Source organism: Schistocerca piceifrons, chromosome 2, assembly GCF_021461385.2.
Source record: "Schistocerca piceifrons isolate TAMUIC-IGC-003096 chromosome 2, iqSchPice1.1, whole genome shotgun sequence".
NCBI classification, from domain to species: domain Eukaryota; kingdom Metazoa; phylum Arthropoda; class Insecta; order Orthoptera; family Acrididae; genus Schistocerca; species Schistocerca piceifrons.
In genome coordinates, this window is record NC_060139.1 from 735,633,800 (window position 1) to 735,661,072 (window position 27,273).

At 41.6% G+C, this 27,273-nt stretch overlaps 1 protein-coding gene across 1 annotated transcript in view; it reads right to left on the minus strand.

Annotated features, from left to right (window-relative positions):
* Positions 1 to 13,052: 13,052 nt before the first annotated feature.
* The window catches only part of LOC124777067, a 51,576-nt gene continuing 37,355 nt past the window's right edge, over positions 13,053 to 27,273 (minus strand). The window contains exons 4-6 of the mRNA XM_047252341.1: positions 23,139 to 23,272; positions 20,943 to 21,092; positions 13,053 to 13,843 (exon numbers count right to left, since the gene is read on the minus strand). Coding sequence (XP_047108297.1) covers positions 13,680 to 13,843; positions 20,943 to 21,092; positions 23,139 to 23,272 — 448 coding nt within the window. The 3' untranslated portion in view covers positions 13,053 to 13,679. The remainder of the gene's footprint in view (positions 13,844 to 20,942; positions 21,093 to 23,138; positions 23,273 to 27,273) is intronic.

The following is a 27,273-nucleotide window of genomic DNA, read 5'->3' on the forward strand; positions in this document are numbered from 1 at the left end:
GTGATAAACAGTTTCCCGAGCAAACAGCTGTCGAACATGACAGGGAACTGTTAATGAGTAAGGACGAGCGTGACTAACAGTTCGCCGCCCAAGTTAATAGCACTCTTACGAATTCACATACAAAATTAGCCGCTCGCATTGATTCCCTTTTGTCAAGTGTTTCTACCGAAGTCTCGGAACTTGAGGAAACCTACGAAAGCAAACAGAAGGCAGTGGAAGAGTTAACAAGTGATATACAGTCACTACAGGCAGCGCAGTCAACCATAGAAACCACTGTGCACCAGTTGTCTCATAGAGTTGATTTTAGTTGCACGCGCAAGCAAAGTTGACACTGGACGCGGTGGATGATGGGAGCGACCGTTAAGGGATGACCCATTTACAGTCGCTCCCATCAGCCACCGCGCCCAGTGTCAACTTTGTTTGCTCGAATATTGCTTGAACCTGAAGAAGTGGTAGGGGAGCACCTAGACGCTCAAGGTCAAAAATTCTCCAACGATTTCACTAAATGGTTGGAAGAGAAGAACAAAGAGGTCAACGATAAGTTAAATACCGAGCGGGAAGATAGTGTGCAGCGACTTCATGCAGAGGCAACATTCGAATCAGATGCTGTGGGTGAAACCATTCAAACTGACCTAGCAGATATAAAGCGCGTATTGAAGCATGATATTCCAGAGAGCCGCGAACACGGGTCACTCAAGTCAATGACTTGCACAGCACGCTCGCAGCAAATTACATTCAAGAAATGTATAAGTCAGCTGCCCCTTACCGCAATGAAGTGAAACCTGTTAGTCTCCATTCAGAGCATACATATGAATGAATTGGTGGGAGCAGCATCCACTTAAACGGAGGTACTTCTCGAAGAAAGCTTTTTTAAGCATCGCCAGTTTCAAGTATATTCGCCTGAGAGAAAATCCTCCCCACACCCCGCTGTCTTTCTAGAGGCTTTTAGAGATGCTTTGCCTGGATCGTGGATCGAAGCGCAGAAAATGCAGTTAGTCACAACACGTAGTCAGGGCGAAGAAGGCCTATGGGCAACTGCTGCTACCGATTAATGTCCTACACATGACGAGTTTGAGCAGATTTTGATGTAGTTGGTGTCTGTGAGAGTACTTATTTTGGTATACCCGTGCTGCATCTCCACCGTTTCCATCTGACTGGCAGCACACAAACACCATCTCGGCTTTTTACCAACATAAATACCGGATCATTTTGCCGCTTACAGCACTCTGCGTCAACCACACAGCCTGTAACACACAAGGCACGTGGTCAGAGATTATGCAAACTGATGATGCTAGTTATGGTAAAGGTTGATTTGTCGGCAAAGAGGACTGATCACAGAAGTCCCATAATTGTAATGGTCTGGTGCATAAACCATCGACAAAATCCTTCACGGGGAGGGAAATCCGTTGCTGATAATCCTTGCACTCGTTGCAGGTGGCAGGAATAGTTGCGGCTGCCATGCAGGATGCACATAATCGTACTTTGGCATACACCATGTTGGCGGTCCAATTGCCTGGAACTTGTACTAGGGTTCGTCGCAATATGTAGTAGAATCCCGTCCTCCAAATCTGCTGTACGCACGTTCGTCTGTCTGAAAGGACTTGAAAAAATGTTGTGCGATGTGATTAGCGTCTGCGAGGATACTTGTTTTGGTATGGCCGTGCTGCCTCTCGACCGTTTCCATCTACTTGGCCGCACACGAACACCATCTAGGCTTGTTCCCGACATGAATACCGGGTCACTCTGCCGCTTACAATACGCTGCGTCAATCACGCGGTTTGTAACACACAAGGAACACACGGCACGTGGTCAGTGGAACTTTCATGACATGTTCACCGGACCTTCTTCCCTCCATTTCCTGTCAGGAATCCGTCGCGCAGTTAGTCGGTTTTATTTATGTTCACCCTGTGTATGTTTGTGTGTGTGTGTGTGTGTGTGTGTGTGTGTGCGTGTGTGTGTGTGTGTGTTAGTTATACTTTATTTCTAAAATGAATGTTCTAATCAGATTCATCACAAGGCAGCACTGAGTGCCAAGTCTTAATGAAAAACTGATACTGCCACTATGAATGTTCCATGTACGCCTTGACAAGTGGTTTGAAGGACAACAGGCCAGCCGACCTGTGCAACGACCGGCAGCTGTCTTCCGCGGCTGCCTTACCTGTTCACGCCCCTGCACCCCAGCTGACACCTGTTGTTGCCTGTAACACTCGACGCTCGCTTGCCACTCGCCGCCGCACAACGATACCCGACCTCTATTCAATCCCCGACAACATCATTTTATTGTTATGTACAAAATGTTTCTCGAGAAATAAACTATCGAAAAAAATAGTTACGTGTAGATAGAACACAATTTTGAACACTCAAAGCGCCGATTTCTTTATGTGTGTAAATAGTGAAAAGTGTGTAAAATCTGAGATTCTGCGTGTGCAGTAAGCACGATTATGCCTCATGAATACGTTAGTAAATATACAGTTTTGAGTCGGAGCACTAAATGTATAGAACGCATGAAGACATCCCTTGCTCGGTTGGTTTTTTCTACTTGGCTCTTTTTTCCCTTCAGCTGATCCCATTTGGGAAGAGGCAAATAACTCAAAACCAGAAATGAACCAAAAAGATTAGAAAAACTGACTTCTCACCAAATACTGAAACGCAAAATTTATTTTGTTTTCATTTGCACAATTATCAGTCAAGCAACTATCCTGAATGTTTTTTAAGAAATTAGTGTATTTGTAAAGTTTAGTTAACAACTCATTCATCAAATATTTTGTTTTCTATTTCTTATCTTACATCTGTCTTTTTTTACTAAAAGGCAACATGAAAATAATATACTTTTCGTGTGTCTTATCTTTCGGGTTGGCGGGCGAAGCGAGGGGGTTGTGAGCCTTCGACGGGTAATCCTGGAGAACTAGTGACATTCGCTGGGAGACGAATGTCAACGGCTGCCGAACGAGCGTGATGACCGTTATATGTTGTGGTGTGAAATTGGTCGGGCGTTTTGGCGACATGGTCAGCTTGTAGATAAAAGTTCTGTGACTTCACTGGGAACAAAATTTGAAGTGAAGCGGTGAAGCTGCAGAACCCGCTCCTTCGTATTGTGTACGTGATATGAAGTAAGTGGTCGTAATTGTTTTGTTGACCGACGCACTCAGAGGCATTTAAATTTTATCATTATGGTGAGACTTTCACAGTCGAACTTTACGATGGTGTGGAAGAGTTCAGTTGGCCTAGCCGGCCGAAGTGGCCGTGCGGTTAAAGGCGCTGCAGTCTCGAACAGCAAGACCGCTACGGTCGCAGGTTCGAATCCTGCCTCGGGCATGGATGTTTGTGATGTCCTTAGGTTAGTTAGGTTTAACTAGTTCTAAGTTCTAGGGGACTAATGACTTCAGCAGTTGAGTCCCATAGTGCTCAGAGCCATTTTCCATTTTTTCAGTTGGCCTAGTTAAATGGTGGCCGTTATTTGAAAGTTTTCTCAGAAGTTTTACTAGTGCTCTGTGTTTCTTGTAATCAAACGATTTTATGTTGGTATTTTCAAAGCCTGCACTCTATCAATACAGCTGTCCATGTGTAAAATGCTTAAGGTCAAAGTTGCGAATTTGTCAGTAGTGTAACGTGTTCCTTTACACGCTTACCCATATATCGAGTCACAAGTTCTCCCGAGTGTTTCTATGTTTCAGAGTTATTGGAATGTCTTTGTTATTCGAGCAAAAACCTTTAATTGTGCTAGCGGCTTGGCGGGGAGTGAAATGTCATCCAGGGTCTAGGCTTGGCAGTGTTTAAGAACCTGGCCACTACCGGGAGTTGTTCACATGCCGCCTTCCAAAGTTTAGTATTTATCTTCCTTCCTCCAAGGCAGGTTAACCTGATGGATACATAAATATATATTGTATGTAACCTGTTCTTATACGAACCTGTTTCCTTAAGTATTAGCGACTGGCAACTGAATAAACTTTAAATTGCATAGCATCTGCTGGGTTCCTTGCGCAGCTCTTTCTAGTAGCCTTTTATTAACATGTCTGAGCACGTGAACATCCATTTTTAAAGATCAGTGTTTCTCCTGTAGTTTTTTATGTAAATGGTTCTATGGTGTTATGTAATTGGATCTTAGCTTGGCACTAGTGTTGAAGTGTCATTAAGTCATCCTTTATTGGTAACTGTTTTCATTATATGTATTTTATGGGAAATCCTATACGGGAGTTTGATTTTCTGAGGTTTGTGAGTAATTCTGTTTTCTTAGTAAGGGAAAATAAAGCGAGGGGTATTAGTGCCCGGCAACGTTAAGTTTGTAATTGACCTTTTAACAAGTGCTTCTTTAACGGATTGAAATAGTAAGTTTATAGGGGTATTTTAGTGAAGAATGTTAAGTGTGGCCATCTTAATGTAATAACTGGTTTCAATGAGTTTGATGAAGTGGCTATGTGAAGTAATTGATAATTGCTATGCTTAAGGTTTCTATAAATGCCTGGCACATTAAGTATTTTATAACTTTCTCTTAAGGGACTGTTTATTTGAGTACTGAGTACGCTGGGTTTCTAACTGTATTTGCAAAGCTTTATCTAGTGGCTCGACCACAATTTGTAATTGTCAAATTCATTAAAAGACGTAATGTCAATAAACTGTCTTAATTACAAATTGTGACTACCAACCATGATTCCATCCCGCTTCCTCATTTATGGTATCTAAGATATGGTGGGTAAGTGTGGTACGAATAGGGGTCCACATACCATACCTAATGATCTGTGTGTCCACCTCTGGCACGTGGCACGAATAACGGAGGCGACGCGTTGTGACAGGGATGCAATGACGTCTTGGTAGATCGCTGGAGGGAATTGGCACACAAAAGTCACCTAATTCAGGTAAATTCCAGGAAAGGAGGCGATGAGATCCGACGCCACGTTCAATCACATCGCATATTTGTTCGATCGAGGTCAGATCTGGCGAGTTGGACCAGTACATCAATTGGATCTCGTCACTGTGTTCCTCAAACCACTCCATCACACTCTTGGCCTTGTGACATGTCGTATTATCTTGCTGAAAAATAGCACTTCTGTCGGGAAACACGATCGTCATGAAGGGGTGTACGTGGTCTGCAACCAGTGTACGATACTCCTTGGCCGTCATGCAACGTTCTGCCATTATACCAGCATCCAGTGCCGATGGTCAAGTGCTTATATCAGTCATAGCTGCCGAAGTCGTAGTGTTAACATTGACACATGTATGGGTCGTCGGCTGCGGAGGCCAATGATTAGGAGTGTTGGGTGCACTGAGTTTTCTGACACACTTTGCTCTGCCCAGCATTCAAGTATGATGTTAGTTCCGCCACAGTTCGCTGCCTGTCTTGATACGCCAATCTGTCCAGACTACGACGTCCGAATCTGTAATGAGGTGTGGCCGCCCAAACCGACGATGTATGCACGCGTCTCTACTTGGTTTCGCCACTTGACGGCACCTCAGCACTCCTCGAAAACCCGACAAGTCGTGTAGTTTCCGAAACGCTTGTGCCGAGCCTCCGGGCCATCACAATCTTCCCTCGGTCAAACGCAGATAGATCGCGCGTCTTCCCCATTTTACACACGGACAGCACGCTCACTGGTACAACAAGCTCCGTGCTTGTACCTGACTAGGAGTCTTTCCTCGCCAAGTAACGCTGCTGTTGCCTAGACGGGTAGTAGCTCGGTGATCGTAATGTTCTGACCAGTGTATCTATAATTGTGTGATAAAGGTTGTTTAAATCTGTGTTGTGTCGGCTACGTTATTAATTCAAGCCATTGCCTTGTCTTTTAGTCATTTGTGCTGTTTTCTCTACATGTTAGCGGCAAACGTAGGAGATGGCGGCGGCGAATGGACAAGAACGGTCGGAAATAATTAATATCCTTTTTAACTACTTTTCAGTTAAGTTCCCGAACCCGCAGGACATATTCATTCATATCATTTCTCGGCTGTATGCAATATTTTGCAATTAAACTGCGCGATCTGATCGGATCCTGTTTCCTAACAATGACGTCTGCCAGCCTACTCAATGGCCTAACACCAGTCAGATCTGCAGGTAAATATAAAGAGGGTGGAATTCAATAAGGTAAATTGTCGTGTTCATGAGGGGAATTTTCCTGCTGTGCACTACACTATGCAGTTTTTAGTAAAATCATCCATCCCCCATGTCGCGACAGTTCGATTGACCTAAATTATTCCTATTGTAAACCGCTAAATTCTTGCCGCCCCTTTGAGTAATGTCTCATCTGGATCTCATCTAAAGACTGGGGCCAGGGGCTGGGTAGAAATGCTTCATTCCTTATAAAACAGTGAAGCTATTGGCGACATATCACGCAATCTTTAACAGATAAGTCTTGCGTTGGTAAGTCTTGTGATGGCTCATGGTGTTAGCTGCAATCTAACATGGTGACAAGTTGTTCTATCATTCCGTCAATCTCCGTCTGAGATTAATTAATGGTCCATTCCTCATAAAATACTTCATATGACAGTGCGTGTTTACCCCATTAACATAAATGGATGCTAGGCGGCGTAATGTTTCTAGTTTACTTTTGATATCCAAGGAAAGCAATGTGAGCTTTATATTTTCGTTGGATCTGACATATTTCATATTTGTACGCTAAACATTTTTCAAGCAATAGTTTTCGATAGTCGATACTTGACGCCACAGAGGTTCTGAGCACAAGAACTGTGATCTTTGGCTGTCTGTAGTATTGCCGCTGCAGTACATTTGGCATTCTAAGCTAAGCTAGTGAGAGAGTCAGTTGTAGGCTGTGCTACTGAGCGGTTGCAAATAGCTTGCAGAGCACAGAGATAAAGATCCATACAAGGAAGAATAGTGAAATGTTATTTGACAAAGATTAACTGGACAAGTGAAGATTGTGAGGTAAAGTTGCCGCTGCATTCCTCGCTTGAGCGTAATTGTGTTTGGAACGAGAAGCTTTAGTTTAATTTTTTCTTAATTGGTTTTGGTTAGTTAGCTGGTTGTTCACACGACAGTGAGTAGAGTTATCAGTTCACATGTCTTGCACTGAGAGGTTACAGATTTTACCTCTCTTTTATCATTTCAGTAATTAATCACTTGGCAGAGTAAAATTGCCAAGATAAGTTTTGTAAAGATGAATGTGATAGTTAGACAATAAGTTTCAGGTTCTGCAATACAATTTTTTAAAAGTCAGTTTTCCTTCTGTCATTTAGCAAGTTCAAATTCCACCATCATCTCCTCACGAAACAACTTCACGAAATATGTAAAGCAAAAGCTTGCGATGGAAGAGATTTGTTTCACAGTATCGGGTATCAAAAGGTGCTCATAGCTCTTAAGGTATGCGTTTTACACTCCTTGTTTACTAAACTCCTTCTGCTTCGAACTATCGTTTTTGTTATGTCCCTGAATATTGACCATTCTTCCTGGGAGACCCTGCATAGTATTTGGTCTTATGGACAACGACAAGGGAAGCCTGGTAAAAATTGTATATATTCTTTTCGAATTTCGTATGAACAAAGTGTGGCAAAAGAAATGCACTACATTCTATTGAATGTGGAAGAAATCAGAAAAACAACTGCTCCAGGATTTTGCTACGCACAGAGTATTTACCTGAACACTGTGACGTGGTCTGCAGTAGCGACTGTGTAACTCGATTGCGCAGGCTTCAGAGCCAGGTGTTATGCGGATGTTGTCAAGTGCGTATGGCATTTTAACGACTCGTCGTGGAAATACTTCTGATCGATGTTGATTACGCATTTTGTGTTACAATTACCGTGAATAAGGTTTACTGTAAGTGCTCATCTTTCACAAAGTGTGTCGTTACATACATACATGCAACACTACTGGTGTAGAAGACCCGCTTGTTTGGTCTTCTTTTCGTCAGGTGGGTACTGTCTCCTGTTCGGCTTCTCTCATGTTGCTAACCCAATTGGTCACTGTAGGTACGCTGTTCCCCTGCCCTTAGCACAGGGAAGACAGTAAAACATCTGTCTTAGGTATCCTGCCTGGTAAAGTAGATCTCTACAGAACGGCTGAGACTGGCATCATTTTTCTTTTCTCGACACAGTTTGGACTTAGCGACCTCCCTCAGACTTCCTAACGCAAAAGGCTAACGTTGTACAAAATCGTCTCGGAACGCAACCAGAGGCTATGTGTCGTCAAATATGCACCATGATGTTGCTCATCTCTCTCGCTTACATCACTAAGTGTTTCAAAAACATTTCTGTAAATAAGTAGTATCGTCTCATTAGCACATCCTGTCTGAGTGGTAATGAAACATTCGTATCATTGCATACAGCGGTTGTCTGTTTACATTAGGTACATGAAATACTCGATGCAATCTCAGGCATATAGGCATATATTTCTGTCAAATATAATGCAAAATGTGATCTGAAGTAACACCCTCAAAACTTGAACTTTGTCGAAAGAAAAACTATAATTTAAGAAAGCTAGTTTTTCTGCAGAAAAAACCATCTGCAATGAGACAGAATGAGGAGAAACATAGAACGAAACATAGGAAGCTCTTTTATGTCCTAGATTACTCGAAAATTTTCGACGTAGAAAACCAAAAAAGTTTAAAATATCGCTACATAATTCAAACAAAAAATAAAAATTTTACTTTCTATATCATTGAGAGTTATTCTGTTCGGATATGGATTACATCTGGCATTCGGTATGTTGTTGCTGCTTTGCATTGCTGACATTGTATAAACGGATAAGCGAGTGACTTACTACGTGATTCCGCCCCTAGACGGGTTTCTCTTCTGTTCAGCAACGTCGTTCTTCATTGATCTGCTTCATGAATGACTGATTGAAGACCTCGTAGTTTGCTTCTTTAATCCTCCCTGTAACCAACCTACGAATGAACCTCATTTCTGCACTCACCATCTTAGCTCTATCAATTTTCTGATGATACCAGTCTTCGTTGACATCCAATATATTGTAGTTAACAGTGAGATCATTGAATAGATGTATCTGTAATTTAAATATATTTATTAAGAAATACTGTAAGGTTCTCATAAATTTTCTGCTGTTGTAAATAATTCACCTTTAATGTATTGGGACAAAGAGGAATGAGATCACTGTAGCAACAGTGAATAAGATCCTTGACTTTGTGTTTACTTCGATCTGTTAATCAGTCAGTTATGCGGCGCTGAAAAATTCTTATTTGGGCCACAGTAGCGAGAAGTTGAGTTTCAGTGAAAGAGATTTATTATTTGTGAATCTCGGAGAAATTATTTGAAATACTTTATCATCGAGATGAAAACACATTTATAACACTTTCTTGTTCTTTATATTGATGGAGAAGATTTTGGAGGAATTTTAAAAGTATGTTTGCAATTTTTGTAATGCAATAATTTTGAAATTGTTAATCTTCTTATGTTGTGCTGTCTTTTTCTCAACAATCAAAGTTTTATTTCGCAAAAACGATTTTTTAAAACAAAACCCACCTCCATGGTTCACAGAAGAGTTTTGAATTTTTATTATTTGTGTATTGCACCTTACGCCACACGAGGTAAAAGATTCTTTCTGACAAAAAATAATTTGGAGCAGATTATTTACCTTTAGCTTCTGCATCTGCTGATTTGTATTTGTTTTCGAGATCGCTAGTACTCCAGCCACAAAAACAACTTGCTGAGCAAGAGGTAAGTCAGTTTTATTTCAGCCCAGATCTGACCTTGCATTCTCGAGCAAACAGTGTCTAGACAGGATTGTTGGCTGTCGCGTTGGCAAATGCATTAATTCTCAGTGAAAACGGTTATTTTTTCCGAGTAGAGCAGTAATTTACTTTTGTGGATATCCTTAGTCTAACATTGTAATTCATATTACGTATCGTTCAAAATGTGCTTCGGTACTGAGTTTTAGTTCCATAGTTTTCATTGAGTACATTTCTCTTGGCATTTAATTAGATTAATTTTTTCTTCCAAATTTTGTATTTCAAAAAGTTTAATATTTTATTTCACGACACATTTCGTTTGCGTAACACAAGGCCAAACAACAGTCAGTTTTGCTCAGCAATAGAATACAATACCTAAGTAGGGAAAAGCCCCCTGTTCTGGGGAGGTTCCTCAGTTTGGGGAGGTCAGGTAATTCTGTGAAGTAAACGGTGCCATCTTGAAACGAACATTGGAACAAGAGGCCAGGCATGTGAGTGACTTTGGAAGCTGACGTTTTCAATAGATTGCCCTTGTATTGCGCTGCTACAAGTAGAAAAGCATTGTTTACATCCTGAATGTTTTGTTTGTCGTCAGAAAGCTGGAAATATGTTATGAGAGGTGAGCACATGATTAAATAATTATACGTACATTAAATCTATACCGCCTTAGGATTCCAATGACATAAACAGTTTCGTTGTTCACGAACTGCGAAGTACATTAATGGAACATGTCTTGGTAGCATGTGCAGGTACCTTAATTTGGAGAAGCCTAAAATTGCTAATATGGAGCTTCTGAAATTGGGATCCCAAATTATTCATTGTAGCTTTCAGTTTGTCTACGTGTATGTATAATCACATTTCCTTTCTATAAAATTAGTTTTAGATAAATCCTACTTATATATCTGTAAATATGTTTTCATTTTATATTCGGAATGGCATACCAAAGAAAATATTCTAATATAAACAGAGGAAGAGTCCCTAGCAATTACATTTCTTTTGCAGATGGCGCCTAGAAAACGTTCTGATCACAGACAAATGAAGGATGCAATTCTGGCTTAGCTATGTTCAGTAAAGACATGTGGAGCTATAAAGCATCTCACATCTTCGGTGTTCCTCAAACAACGCTGGAACGCTGCGTTAAAGGCAACAAATGCCCAGATGAATCTGTAGATACCAAAATAGGAAGGGAACCATTTCTCCTCTGCAACTGGAAGAAGACTTGAAGAATTACCGCATCCTGATGGAGCGGCGATCCTGTGGTCTCTCTAGAAACATGTCCGTAGAGTTGCCTATCAGCTTGCTATAAAAAATATCACTGAAATCCCATTTTTGAAAGGAAAACAGCAAGCTGGTAGAAAATGGTTACGCATCTTCCTAAAAAGGAATCCCGAACTCTCTGTTAGGTCTCCCCAAGGACTTTTATTCGCCAAAGCTAAGGGTTTCACAGCTGAAGTTGTCAGCAAGTTTTTTGACATTTATGAGCCGACCTTACATTCAGTCAAGAGCAACCCAGCCAGATTGTTTAACTCTGACGACACTGGCATCATATTTGTGCAGCATAAGCACACTAAAATTGTTGCACTGAAGGGGCAAAAACAGACTGATTCTCTACAGGCTGCTGAAAGGGGTGCATTCATTACTGTAGTGACATGCATGAGCCCTTCGGAGCATTTCATACCGCCTCTGATGATCTTCCCACGGAAGAAAATGAAGATGGAATTAATGTACGGTGCTCTTCCATTTTTGCATGCTATCTTTCATGGTGGATACAAACAGGCATTTTTTCGCAGTGCTTTCGCCACTTCTTACTCCATGCGAAACCAGCGAAAGGTGGATGAACACTTCACCCATGTCAGAAATATCGAGGTGATTAATTTGGCCAGTGCAAGCATGTTTCCAAACGATTTCCGGAACGCACCTCTGTTCCCAACCAATAATCAGAGTTTCCGATCCGCTGTTGTAGAAGAACTGGCTGATCTTCCTGAGAATAATCCATCTGCAAATGAGGATCCACAACAAGGGACTCCATGGGGATCTAAAAGAAAGCCATTCCTGAAACACTGGAATCTGCACCCTCTTCCAAAAATTAGAAGCCAAATAGGTTCCAGAAGATCCCGCACTGGTTCTGCTCAGCTTATCACTGGGTCTTCTCATAAGCGTCAATTTGTGGACTCAAAACAAATGATGGTAACACCGAAGCAAATTACGAATGCAGGACATGGTAACCACGGAGCATCAAACCATGCACCTGGCAGTGATAAATCGACTAGCAAGAAACGGAGGATCATTGAATCTTCATCAGAGTCTGAAGCAAATGACACTGAACTGTCTGATGGAAGCGAAGATAGCGACTACAATGAAGATGTTGAGTGCATCTATTGTGCATGACTCTTCTCGGACGATCAAAATTGGAATAACTGGATTCCATGCTCAAAATGCATGAAATGGGCACATACAGCATGTGCTGGCTCTACAAGCAAGACATGTGTTTATAATAGGTGTCTTGAAGGTACTGCAGGTGCCAAATATCTGCTTCTGGGTTTATATACAACGTTCATAAGACCTCCCCAAATAGGAACCTATTTTCAAGAGAGACCGTTTTGCAACATTATTTGTTTTACAGCATATATAATTCATAGCTGTAACGAAAGCAGAAACTGAACATGCATCATCATTCTAACGTGTTAAATAAAGTATTTTTAGTGTTTGTGCTAACAGAAATGGTTTTTATTTTCTTCTATAATCTACTGAAAATTCCTTCCCAAATTAGGCGACTTTTCCCTACATGTTACATGAAGAGAAAGTTTTAGAAATCATTATATTCAGTTTTCTCTCATACAAACAACTTTTTTTTACATAGAAGGCTTATAATATTTTCTGGCGAAGTTTACCTGTATGAATTACTCAGCTTTTAAGGGATAGGAGTCAGATCGAGGCCAATGACATCGAACAACAGTAAAGTAAAAGAATAAATTTTCTTTACGAATGAGTAATGACCCTAAAACAATGTAGTTACAATCAAATACATCAGCGAAACCGTTGTAACAAACTAAGTTATTACTTAATAGAAAGTTAATGCTAGAAATGTTATTAAAAAATTTCTGGAGAATAGTCATCCCACCTATGATGTGTCAGTGAATCTCTAACACTAGTGAAAACAGAAATCTAAACTGCTAGAATAAAGGGTTAGAGTATTGGGTAATCTTTCTGGGAACAATATGTTCGACAGGGACAGGGAACGAAATACAAAGATTAACAGTTGAAAAGAAGATATCGTAAGAAAGAAAGCAAATAGAAAGCCAAAATTAATACCATTTTACAGACACTCATTAGTTCGTGCAAGAAACAGGCGAAGAGACATGTAGTAGTAAAAGAGACTGGAGATGTAACAATCAAGTATCAAATATTTAAGACTGAAGGAATAAAAGTTAAATGAAGTTTTATTCTTAATATAATTAACAAGTTACAAAATTGCAGTACACACAGTTATAAGCCATAAATAAAAATAAATATTAAATAAGAGCCTATATGTTTTGTACTTTGTAGGTATGACGAATGAAAATTGTGATGTCCCTCGTAACTATATGGAACTCAGTTCGTTCAGTCTTAAGTAAAAAATTATAATTAAGTAAACAATGAAACCAAACATTATTCACTCTCGGGCAATGACAGTTACAATAATAGTTTATTATATAATCACTCGATCGTCTTCATATTTACTTTTTAGTGTATTACGAGCAATGAAACAGTGTTCCTTAGAGCACGTTGTTTCTGCCTTGACAGGAAGCTGATATCATTAATATTACGTAACTATTTTCACTGTGTTATGATTCAATGTGTCTAACACTTCCACGGGAAGCGCAGGATTCAAGCTATGGAATCTGAAAGCAATAAAAGGCCACAGTGAGATAAAAACACAATTTTGATAAACCCTGAGGGGATGGAAGGAGCCCCTCGGGCACGTAGCTGCCAAATAGGACGACATGTGTTGCGAGAGAGGGAGTCTGGTGAGAAGAGGAAGTGATGCTGGGCGGCAGTGAATGTTTCTGCCGTTCAGTGCTTGGCGTCTTCAGGGAAGAGTACGCGCAGCGGTGCGGCGCGGAACGCCTTGCTGAGCACGTCTCGCAGCACCATGGCCGCCACACTCTCCACAGCAGGCCGCAGCTCGCGCACCAGTGACACCGAGTTCTCGTTCAGGAAGCTGTTCGTCGCCATCACTGGAAAATACGTCAGCTTTTATTTTACACCTGTGTAAGCAGTTATTAACCACATTTCCATAGTTTTGAAATATCCTGTGAAGAAATGGAATATATTACTTACCACACACGATATACAGGATGTTCGGAAATTCCCGTTACAAACTTCAAGGATTTGTGGAGGGAGTGAGTACATAATATTCTGAACAGGAACCATGTCCGAAAACGTACCGTTTCCGTGCTACAGCCGTTTAAAAACATGGTTATGAACTTCTTATATGCTACCCGTTTCGACATTACATTGACGCTATCTTCAGGCCCCACACGTCATACACGGAAGGAGCCATATAACTGGATCCGTGAATCAAATCGCTATGCAACAGCTCTTGGTGGCCACCAAGAGCTGTTGCAAAGCGATTTGATTCACGAATCCAGTTATATGGCTTCTTCAGTGTATAGCGATTATACGACCATGAAGTGTGGTGTCACCGCCAGACACCACACAATGTAATTCCGAAACATGTAGCATATAAGAAGTTCATAAAATAAATGCCTAAAATACACACGGCTGTTGGTAAATTATTGCATCAAGAAATGTCATTTGGCGTCTGTTCTACCCCTCTAACGTGGTTCGAGCCACATTCGCTTGTTTGTGAGTGTTAGATCAACATGGTTAAGTACAGCTTTGTGGAATATGTCTACATAATCCTTTTGAATGACGAAGCTCACAGTAATGAAAGAGCTGCTTGTCGCCTTTATCAAGATCGTTCTCCACAACGTCCGACTCCATCGCATACACTTTTCGCCACAATTACGCAACGGCTTGGAAAAAGGTACCTTCACCGCCAGCAGGCGTGATTGGTGCTGCAAGGAGACACCGCACTCCCGATTTGGAAGAGACTGTACTGCATCATGTTGAGAATCCGCCAACGAGTACACGAGCTATTTATTTGGCTATTAATGAGTGGAACTGTAAAACAAATGATGTACTAAAGTGGTCGCGTTACCAACGTGTTTGAAATGGATGCAGCACGGAAGCGGTACGTTACGTTTTTCAGACATGGGTTCCAATTCAGTATATTATGTACTCACTTCCCTCTACAAGTCCTAGAAGTTTGTAAACTGAATTTCCGAACATCCTGTAGAGAATGGAAGATGCTTGTTTCAAACTATCGATAATAATCAGAGTGTGGAAGCCAAAATGGTAAGAATTATTCAAATAAGGAGGTAGAGATTATGCCAAAATTACCCCAATACTAGTGACTAAGTTCTAGCGAGAGAATAATCACTGCCCCAGGTGATTTACGAACACTGTAACACGCCTAATGTTCAACCACAGTTGCTACGGGAAACACCTACATCAGGTTGGTGATATCCTCATTGTGCGACTGCAGCACGGAAGCAGATGCCATCCACACCGTGTCGGGCGCCTGAACAGATATGATACGAGAAAATAACTGTTACAACAGCTGGTTAACACTTGGTGCCCTTGGAGACTTTGATAGCCTTGCTGTTACGCACGAAAGACTTTAGAGTACAGTATCTATTACATCCATTTTTAACTGAAATGGAGGTCATCGTTTAATGTGACGCAACTGTATTTTACTTTATATATACAGGTTTAAGTGTCTCGATGGCCGCACAAGTCAATACTCAGATGAAAACTAACAGTGACAATGATAATAGCAATAATACGCTTGTCTGGAGTCTGCTCCCGCTTGAAGAGCACTGACTAGCGGCACGAACAGTGAAATCTGGAAGTGCATCCTGATCCTTGGGGCGGAAAAGTTAGACAACAAAATTCGTACTATGTTTCACGAGTTCTCTTAAATTACGGTGCGAGTGACCTTAAACTGAAGTGCATCAAACATATTTCATCTCAAAAGGAAAGTTATGCTGACCGGTAGAATACCAAAATGAATGTACGTGAATATATGCAAGTAAAAACAAAGACGTCGAAAAGGGATAGCGGAGTAGACGAATGCTCATTGGTCAGTTCAACAGCGTTGTTTGTAGTTGTTCATCACGTGAACCTGAGTCTCGACAGAATGTTGTTGTCCATCTCTGTGAGCCAGTACGTTGTATTCGCGTAGTATGTGGAAATGAGGTACGTAGCAATGTAGGAATGTATTTTATTGTAAATAATTAAGAGTATCTGACATAAAAGTTCACATTTTTCTAACCTTTGGTGAAGTGATGTGCTTATGAAACATTAATTTCTAAAAATACAGATTTTTTTTTTAATTTAATGTCTGTCTCAAGCTCACTCATTGCGTTTCGTATCATCAGACTAGCGGAATGGTACTCAAATTCACTGCTTGTTTTAATAATTTTACAGACCTTTTATAGTGAAGTATTTCATTGGCCACCAGACCTGATTACAATTCTCGTAACGAAAAGGCCTATCAACTCGCAAATCTAAACACCCACGCTTAGTAACGGCTGATTAGCTTTTGATAATTTGCAGTAATCGGTTTTTCCACTTCACCACTGATCCGTTGCACACAGAGACTGAGTTGCGAGGAAACAGTATCTCGCAGCCTGGAAGACTTATATTAATTTGTAAATCAGGTCACACTATTTAAGAAGCGATATTAAACGGTACGTATCGGTAAAATCGCTGGTTGTGACAGTAGATGGTAGACGGATTTGTTGTGAGGGTACTGGAAATAATGTAGTCTACAGGGTGAATGAAACATGTGTCAAACTTTAGGGATGTATTCTTCACATCAAAACATTACAAAAAGTTCATATGAACATGGGTCTGGGAATCCTTCGTTGGAGAGGGATGAAAGGTATGTCCTCCAGTGACTCTTGGTTGTGCAACTTACCTCAAACGTGCATGTTTAATCATTTCCTTGTTGAGGATTGCTTGTACAACTGTTTTGTTTTATCTGATTGTCGTTCGTTCTGTTTTAGAATAACTTCCATCATAACGACGTATTCAGTGTCTAAAATTACGTATATGCACAGCAAGTACCGCCTAGTAGATGGGAAAGTGGAGGCAGCACGGCAGCCTCATGCTTAACGTTATCCTGCGAGATAGTTACCTTGTGCAGGAACGTTCATGTGGTTTCACCAACTGTTCCGGGAGACAGGCTCATTTGAGAAGAGAGTTTCAGTTTGTACGAGACCACGCTATGTGCGAACGTATGAGCTTGAGTAGATTCTACGTACTCGGAGTGGAACTCCAACTGGTACAAGGAGAGATGCGAGAATCTAAGGCGCTAATCACTCGACGATCTGGAGCATTCTGCATGAAAATCTTCAGTATCCATATCACCTTCAACTAATTCAAAGATTAAATGATGCAAATTATCAGTCAAGAAGAACTTTCTGTCAACTGTTGGGGCAATATGCTGTCTTTCTGCAGTTCTTAGTATATACCTTATTCACGTGACTGGAACCTCAGTTAAAATAATAATAATCACGTCTGGGCTTACGAAATTCCTCATGAAACGCGACAAGACAGACAACAGAGGTTTAGCCTAAACATGTGGCGAAGAATCATTCTTGATCATCTCACTGGCCCTAGCTTCTTTCCGCAACGTCTTATTGGATCAATGTATCTGACGTTTTTCAGACATGAGTCGCTACATTTACTTGACCACGTGCCTCTAGATGTCATCCAACGAATGTGGTTCACGCCTGTTGCTGCTCCACCTCACTTTACATGTATAGCTCGCTAGCATCTCGATAACCAGTTTGCGAACAATTGATTGGTCGAGGAAATTCATTGGATGTCCTGCCTGATCAGTAGATTTGAATCCAATGGATTTTTTCTTTAAGGACATTTAAAATCCTTGATGTATGCAACTCGCCTACCCAATGCCAATGTTCAGAGGGAGCGTATCGCAGATGGATATGACAAAAAATTAATACAGAACCCACTAGGAGTTTTCCACAGCTTACGCTAAAGTATGGAATGTAGGCTTACGGGATGCATGGAAGGAGGAGGTGCTCACTTCGAGCAATTGCTGTAAATGTGAATGTGTTTGCCATGAATCATAAATCTTCTTGTATGTAAATGTGTTTGGTAAATGTGTCATTTTTGTGTCGTGAATAATAAATCCCTTCACATCTCCCTACTACATCCAAACCCCAATAAACGACCAGCAGCGTGATGCACCTTAACAACAGAGATACAAATAGGAAACTGCAACTCTCTATGAATGGCAAACGTATCATGCCTGAGGATAAGTCTAAATACTTGGGAGCGAAATTAGATCGCACTATAACGTATAACTTACATCTAGAAGATACAAAACAGAAAGTAAAATCCCTTTTAATGCTGTGCTATCGAAACTATCTCGAACTGCATGTGGCCGTGAAGTGAATTGTTTCACACTATCCTGTCGAAACTGTTGGGAACAGCACATTGAGGATTTCAGCACTAGGCCTTGTCTACAACTGACTGAATACTGTTCGCCAATCTGGATGAGAAGTGTACACATAGCTAAAGTGAACGTCCAACCAAAGGTGACAATGTGGATAATTTCTGAAACACTCAGGGTGCCCCCTGAAATTACATGACCACACTTAGCCACAAGATCATACAGAAAAATCCTAAACAACCCAGAACTCCCTGTACACCAAGACCTAGCACTTACAAACGGTTGAAATCCAGGTCAGCTTCCTGGAAAATAGGCTTCGACTCGAAGACAGCTTGGAAAGAGCTATGGGCTTTAAGGAAACTTAAAAACCGATACTTGGTGGACGGTCCCTACATAAAGACCGATTGGTTCAACCTTCCGACGAAATTGTGGACAACTTAGAACCGCGTCAGGACGAATGCTGGTTGGTGTAAGCAACCAATGAACAAATGAGGTCTATTCAATAATACTAAATGTGAGTGCGAGGAAGTCGAGTCAATGGATCATTTACATGTATGTGAAGTGCATGTCTACGAGGATGATCTGAAGGACATACACAGACTCTCGGACTCAGCCACAGAGTGGCTCGAGAATGTGTAATATTGTATAATAAGAACACATGTAAAGACTACTATAACTCAGTATAGAGCTATCAAATATTTTAGTTAATACAATATGTGATGAATGTCTCTGTAAATAAATGTCAAAATTTGATCGTCTCCTGTCACAGCAGTCTTCGCCACAAGAGGTAATGTACCATTGTCAATTGCACGGAGAAAAATTTGGACGGTGCGACGCCGTTTGGATTAAACAAAGGACTCAGTCTTGCACCTACACCTCGAGCGCCACCTTTAATTTGTTTTGTGAATGTTGAAGAATCCGTCCGGCCACTACGGCGCCTTCCTTCGGATGCTGCAGAAGAAATAATAAGGGAAACTTGCCGTGCTCTTTTGAAAACTCCTCCTCAGCGTAGTACTTTAACTTATCCAGACAGGACTGCGCTACGAAATTTATGTGAAGGCACTGGTATAGTGGTACTGGAGACTACAAAGGAATGAAACCGTTTTGTTACCTCGTAGTAGAATGTTTTGAACAGACTGACGGCGTAATCATGGGCAACCCTCCGTCTCCCTTGGTGGCCAACGTTTTTATGGAGGATTTCGAGGAGAGAGCACTTCAATCAGCGGAACTTAAACCGACTATATTTTGGAAGGCCGCGCGGATTGGGTGGCCACGCGGTTTCAGGCGTCCTGCCACGGACTGCGCGGCCCCTCCCGTCGTTGGTTCGAGTTCTCCTTCGGGAATGGGTGTGTGTGTTGTTCTTAGCATAAGTTAGTTTAAGTTAGTTTAAGTAGTGTGCAGTCTAGGGACCGATGACCGAAGCAGTTTGGTCCCTTAGGAATTCACACACATGAACATTTATTTTGGAGTTATGTAGACTATACTTTCATAGCGTAGCCTCGTAGAGGAGATAAACTTACGGAGTTTCTTCGCCATCTCAAGTCCATTCATAAGAACATTCGGTGCATTCTGCCTTTATTGGATGTGTTGGTTAGTCGAAAGAATGATAGTTCTCTGAGGCATTCAGTTTATCGTAAGCCCACTCATACTGATTTGTACTAATATTTGCGTGCGTCAAGTTGTCATCACTGGTCGCAAAGTATGATCGTGCTTTAAGCACATTCATACACACAGCTCACACTGTCTCAGACCTAGGTAGTTTACCTGAAGAGTTGGCCCACCTAAAGACGGTGTTTAGAAAGAATGGATACTCTGCCCAGCAGATTGACAGGGTACTGTCAGTTAAAATGAAGAATCAGGAAGTGGATAAAGGGGAGAAAAAGCCGGCAAAATCTTTAGTTTTTCTTCCTGTTGTGGACAACATTTCGTTTAAAGTAGCAAGAATCCTAAGCAAATTTCAAGTGAAAGTCATTTTCCGTCCACCATCTAAGATTGCAGACAACTTGGGATCGGTGAAGGACGACTTGTCATTGCGGAAGGCAACAATTTACAAAATACCTTATCAGTGTAGTACGGGTTATATAGCACAGACCACAACCACTGTGAAAGAACGCTGCACTGAACATCAACGTTGCACGCGTCTTCTGCAACCAAGCAAGTCGACTATTGCCGGACACTGTATTTTAACTGGACATCCAATGGAGTATGATATAACTGTGATTATGACTACAGCTACGTCTTTTTGGGACGACAGTGTGCTCCAGCGGCCGCGACGAGCGATTGCACAGAGGACAACTTGGTTCCGTGGTTCCACCAGCGAGGGCGCTGCCGCCGTGAAGTGTGGTCCATCTGTAAACTTGAATTTTGACGCATGCGCGGAATACTAGCAGGGAGCTATATGGGCAGAACGGAGCAAGTCTTGGTAAGTTTTCGATGGCTCACCTAAAGATGACTAGCAGGTGTCCAGTCGAAATATCGTGCAATGAATTAATCGACGACAGGCTGCAAGATTGACATTTGTTGGAACATTCAGTTCTCCAGGGAAGTTTTAAAATTCACAAATAACCTTCCTAACGAAAGATTTTCGGACCCATGTTCATACGGACATTTTGTAATGTTTTGATGTGAAGAATAAATGTCCAAAGTTCCTGAAATCTGTTTTTATACATGCTGTATGTGTTTGAAGGAAACTCCACAGAAGCCGCTAGTGTGGCCACCCTGGAGTACAACTGTTTGAAGTAGCGCAAGAATCATCAAAAGGTCACATGGACACCAGAGGTACGTACCGATGTCAGAGCTTCCCTGCTCGAGGTTGCGGAAGAGCACCATGGCGGCTCCCACGTCCAGCCGCAGCGCCGTGTCCGAAACAGTGAGGAACTTCTCCCCGCGACGCGACACAGTGCGCAGGCGTACCTCCACCTCCGCTGCCGTGTCCGCTGCAACACACGGCCACATCGAGATCGAGCAGCTACACACTCAGCGGTAACAAACACCACACACTCTCCTGCGCTACCTGTTATCTGTGGATACTCAATTTACTTTCCAGATATTCCTTCTGCGGACAAAGCATCTGACAGTCACAGTTTCAGTGATACACACATAGTGTGGGAAAAGCCGTTGCGGCCAAGAAAAAAGTCCCACGACAGTATTCTTCATTGTTTGTGCTGAGTAGTCTTCGTGTAGTTATTCTAGCGCCTCATAGTGGACAATGCCTTCGAAAAGAAAGAAATTCGGGAAATTGTCCGTTACTGTGGCGAAAAATAGTAGATACGATTCTTACGCATGAACATTCAGTCTAGAATATTTCGTTTTATGTTAATCGAGTGTCATCACGTTTAACTACGATGTATTATCAAATTTGTGGTGGACTACCTGCTGCAGTGCAGTGAAGGATATTTATCCATCAGAGCTTAATGGAGTTTGAAATGTACATGATCCACTATTGTCGAACAGTCACAGTGAAATGATGTATTTCGAGCAAATAATAATCGGAACAACAGTGATGCCTAACTTAAAACTTTCCAGTATTTTCTATAATCTTCATGACTGCAGAGTGCTGCGCCAATTTGTAAAAAAAAAGTTATGAGTACTAACAGAATGCCAGTTCCCCATTATTTTTGTAAAAGTTAATGGGATTCCATGTGTCTTGGCGTACAGAATAGCGGGATTAATTTTCAGTGAGTTTAGATGAACCATGCATGGACCTTGCCGTTGGTGGGGAGGCTTGCATGCCTCAGCGATACAGATAGCCGTACCGTAAGTACAACCACAACGGAGGGGTATCTGTTGAGAGGCCAGACAAACGTATGGTTGCTGAAGAGGGGCAGCAGCCTTTTCAGTAGTTGCAAGGGCAACAGTCTGGATGATTGACTGATCTGGCCTTGTAACAATAACCAAAACGGCCTTGCTGTGCTGGTACTCCGAACGGCTGAAAGCAAGGGGAAACTACGGCCGTAATTTTTCCCGAGGGCATGCAGCTTTACTGAGAGCTTCATCAAACCAGTCTCAGGACTGAAGACCATAACAACAACAACAACGAGTTTAGATAGTGCAAATATAGCCTCCATTAACTGTATTTCATTGTAATGTGTATTGTATTCATCCCTTGATCTTACTCTACAGTTTCTACACCCCACCTCCCCCCCCCCCCCCCCCCCCACTACCAAATTTACGATTACTGGATGTCTTAGGAAACACCGTATCAACCGAGCTCTTCTTTTACATAGTTTTTGACATAAATTTCCTTTCTTCCCCAATTCGACTGAGTACCTCCTCATCAGTTAATCGATCTACCCATGTAGTCTTCGTTTGTAGTAGGGCTGTTCAAAACCTCCTGTAATGCTGGTGTGCTAAATATGACGTTAAGGCGAGTCTGAACGTTAATGTGTTTAACGAGAACTATTAAACAATTCGAATAATGAGAAACTTCAGTATGACATGCATAAAAGCTAATTTCACATACAGTTAATACAGAAATACGCACAGTACGGATATTCATTACTGACTTGATTACAGGACCAGTGGAGATATACTATCATGAAACATTTCATTTAAGCAATCTTTGGAAGCTCAAAATAACAAAATACAACACACATTTAGATCAAGCGGGACAGGTTATTTACGTAATGTGTTTTCGCGTATCTGCTTCCTCCTTTCCCTTTCACAACATGTGCCATTGGCAACAAATTATGAAATGAAGCTCAAAATCAATATTGAGATATCAGAGGTATCAGAACCTTCAGAGCGATTTTAAGTTTTTGTACGTTTTAGCATTTTGTCTAATAATTATGTTTGACAATGAAAAGTAACATAGAAGCCGAAGCGGAAATTCTGTTTATACAGGCCTATAACATACGAAAATAAAATGAAATTTTAAAAATGAAAACAGCTAAACGAATAAGTAAGCACACATTAACCAAAGCGTGAAGAATACACAGTACACTTAGATTCTGTAGAATGTATAGTGGCAGCAGGACACTCACTGATGTTGGCCGTGAGCGAGCCGCTGCCCCTGATACGCCGCTGCAGCACGATGCCGTCGATGTGGTAGCCGGCCTCCAGGCGCAGCCGCGGCAGCCGCAGGGAGCCAGTCAGCACGCCGTGGTTCACGTCCGCTCTGCAACAAGTGCAGCGAAAATCCGTCTTTACTCAGTTCCTTACACTTAGGCTTGTAAATCATCATCTGACCTGCTAGTTAACTTTAATAATAGTACAATCGCTACGAATTTCTTTTATTTCATTTCTTGATTTAAGTTATAAGAAAACAAACTTTAGAGATATTAATCTACCGATTAGTACCTCCTATCAGTTATGTGTGATACTATTCAGCCACTTATCTAAATGGGTCTTAATGATGACTTTTTCTGTTACCTTACTTCACAGTGAGTTGAAGATAAATCTCAGTAGAGCTGTGTCTGTATAATTCGATGCAATGTTCCTTAGGACACTCATGCAAGTCCGAAGGAACAGAAACTGCTGATGACAGCCGTATTGTATTATGAATGCATTCGAAAATTACGAATATGACTGCACAACAGTTATACGATTTACTAGTAACATATAGAAATTGGGACCGCACTAGGACTCGAACCCGTATTTTCCGCTTTAGGTAAGACATTGCTACCAGCTCAGCCATCCTCGCACGCCTCCAGGACTGACCCAAAATTCCAGATGTTCTAGTGCCTACGTTTCCTAGTGTTCGCATACAGTTTACGATTGTCAGATAGCCTTACTTTGGCAGTGTTTGTATTTTACTGTGTCTGTACAGTTCGGTGGAATGTTCCATCGGACATGCATGTATTTTCCGGTCCTGCACAAATTTTCGTATGTTGATAGTGAATCCTATAGCCATTGTACAATCGTATTCGCAATTAAATTTTTCTGGAATATTGTTCCACGAAATGTCACCATGGAATGTAGATCAGATGATGATCTCTGTATTAAATCGAAAATGATCATCCACAAACAAAAAGTAACGACTTATATGCGACCACGACTGTGTTTACTAAAGTATTCACAATTTTCGAATGCATTTCATAAGATAAAATTAATGGGATGTTTCATTCGAAAGACGTGTTATAAGTAGCCACGGATGCCACTTCGCAACAACTGCACCCTCTTCCGTGCTGTTAACAATGATCAAGGAACGGATACAACGTGAAAAGTGCCAAAATAACAATATTTTCCTTGTCTGACGATCCGAACATTTCTAACTGTCCACATTAGTGGTCTGTTTCTATTGGACAAGTCTCGTCCTCATAACAGTGCCATCTCCACGTGTTCTCTTTCAGGCGCTGTACCGAACAGAGTTGCCAAATATATCCTTAATAAAGAACGTCTGGAGTGTTGTAGGGTTTGCCATTAAGAATCCATAACAATCAACCGCCCACCAGGAACTGCAAGCGAAAATCAGTGTTCATGAGATTGATACCGAATAGTTCATCCAGCTAAATCTTGGACACTGCGATTCTAATCACTGTGACCCGACACAGAACAGAAGTAAACCAAATTTCTCTCTGTAGTGCAATAAATATTGCTCCCAGAGATATCAAACTGTAATCGTTCCGTCTTCTTCTTCTTGGTAATATTTATCTCTCTAGGAAGCGTTCACGTCATCAGTAAGCGGTGTTTTATTTCCAAGTGCGATTATTTTTAAGACGATAAATGCATGAAGAGTGCTGTATCTCTCTTAAAACTCCACTTCACCTTCCATTGAAACCCCAGTTTAATGCTAAGTTCTGGTTAGCGCCAGTAAGCTTATTACCGAGGCAGTCGTAGTCCGCATGTTTTATTAGAAGATAGAGGCACAAACATCTCGTAATAAGAAAATGAATTGTACCACAAGAAAAACTGTGTTCTAGCGGCAGTGACACCATCATCCTTATGACTCAGAAGTAGAGAGGGAGAGAGAGACTGTGATGCACGCCGATGTTGCAAAAAGTGAAGGTATGTTAACCAATACTCGAGAAGCTGATGTCTGCAGTGACTGCGAGGTTACAATGGGAATGCAATAGAACTTATTTTACCTCCTTTTTAAGACACGATGCTTTACTGGTTGTATCAGTACATCACGATCTCAATCATCTGTTACCGTGGACTGTCTTCTGCCGATTAAGTCGTGAATGATAACGATGGTTCTTCGCTTGGATAGTTGCCATCTGAAATTTCTAAACGCTATTTTCATTGGCCATGCGAACATGTATTTTCTAGTAATCACAACATACGAGCATAACATTCTACGTTTTGAAGACCTGAGAGGAGAAACAGCTAACAGTACTGTGATCAAGAAATATCATTGTTAAGATTCGGGGTAACTTTAGTCTGGAAGATACTTCGGCTGTTGAAATAGTTGCATAATAGTTACAACGCGTGCTTTCAGCTCTCCGGCGCTTCCTCATATTATACCGAGTAAACGTACATTTAATCTTAGAAGACCTACTGGCTTTTGGGCTCTGATGCTTCCGTTCTACAAGATTAGTCACATTTGACAACTACGTACTGCGTTCGTCCTTCACCATTGGCTTCTTGTAGTACATTTTACAATACGAAGTAACATTTCTTACTACTGCGTTCTTACTTTTTAAGGACAACTCTTTACCACAAAACTGGAGGTTCAACAGGATTTTGATATCCTTGTACAGCAGTAACACATATTGGATTTCTCCTATAATAAAGAACTTTTGCGCTCTTCTGAAGACGATATCCGTTTTCAGCTCACCTTAAATTGTTGACATACATTCTGTACTCCACAATATCATGAAAGGATATTTTGTTGCCATTTCAAGGGCTTTTTCTATGGTTTTATTCCAGTAGTGAATTACACTCTAGGACAAAAAAAGGGATGGAAATTGGTGTATGTAATCCACATGTAACGTTCATTTAGAGATAAACAAAAGATTACAGTTTCAGAAAAAGTGGATGATTTATTCAAGAGAAACAGCTTGATAAATTGAGCAAGCAATAACGTCTTGGTCCACCTCTGGCTCTTATGGAAGCTGTTATCTCGCTTTCCATTGATTTTCAGAGTTGTCAGATATCCTCCTGAGGGACATCGTTCCAAATTCTGTCCAGTTGGCGCGTTTGATCGTCAAAGTCCCGGGCTGGTTGGAGAGCTCTGCCCATAATGCTCCGAACTTTCTCAATTGGGGAGACATCCGATGACATTGCTGACCAAGATAGAGTTTGGAAAGCACCAAAACAAGCAGTAGAAATCCTCGCCGTGTATGGATGGGCATAATCTTGCTGAAGTTTAAGCTCAGGATGGCTTGCGATGAAGGGCTATATCATAAGGGTGCCGTGGTCGACAACCAAAGGGGACCTGCTGTGAAAATAAATGGCACCCCAAACCATCACTCCTCGTTATCGAGCTACAGCGTGGGAGACAGTCAAGTTGGTATCCCACTGCTGTCCAGGGCTTCCCCAGACACGCCTTGGCGGGTCATCGGGGCGGGTCTCATCACTGAAGACAATTTCAGTCCAGTGAATGAGATACCAGGCCCCGATGAACACCAAAAACGTATTTGGGAACGTCCTGGACAGCGGTAGGATATCAGTCCGTCTCCCGCTATGCAGCCCAAAAACCAGAAGATCTGGGGTGCCATTTCTTTTCATAGCAGGACCGCTTTGGATGTCATCCGCGGCGCCTTTGTAGCACAGCAGTACATCGACTCCCAGTTTTCTTGCGCGTTATGGCAAGCCATCTTGGGCTTAAATTTCAGCAAGATAATGACCTTCCGCAGACGCCGAGAGATTTTACAGCCTGCCTTCGTGCTTGCCAAACCCTGACTTTGCCCAGCGAGGTCGCCGAATTCTCCCCAACCGAGGACGTTAGGAGCACTATGAGCAGGGCTCTCCAACCAGATCGGGATTTTGACGATGTAACGCGCCAGTTGGACATAATTTGGTACAATATCCCTCAGGAGGACATCCAACAACTGTCAATCAATGCCAAGCCGAATAACTGCTTGCATAATGGCCAGAGGCAGACTAACAAATTGACTTGCTGAATTAAGCTCTTTCTCTTCAACAAATCCCCCAATTATTCTGCAGTTGTAATCGCTTGTTTATCTCTGTATGTACATTACATATACCAACTTCCGTTCCATTCGCATAATTCCT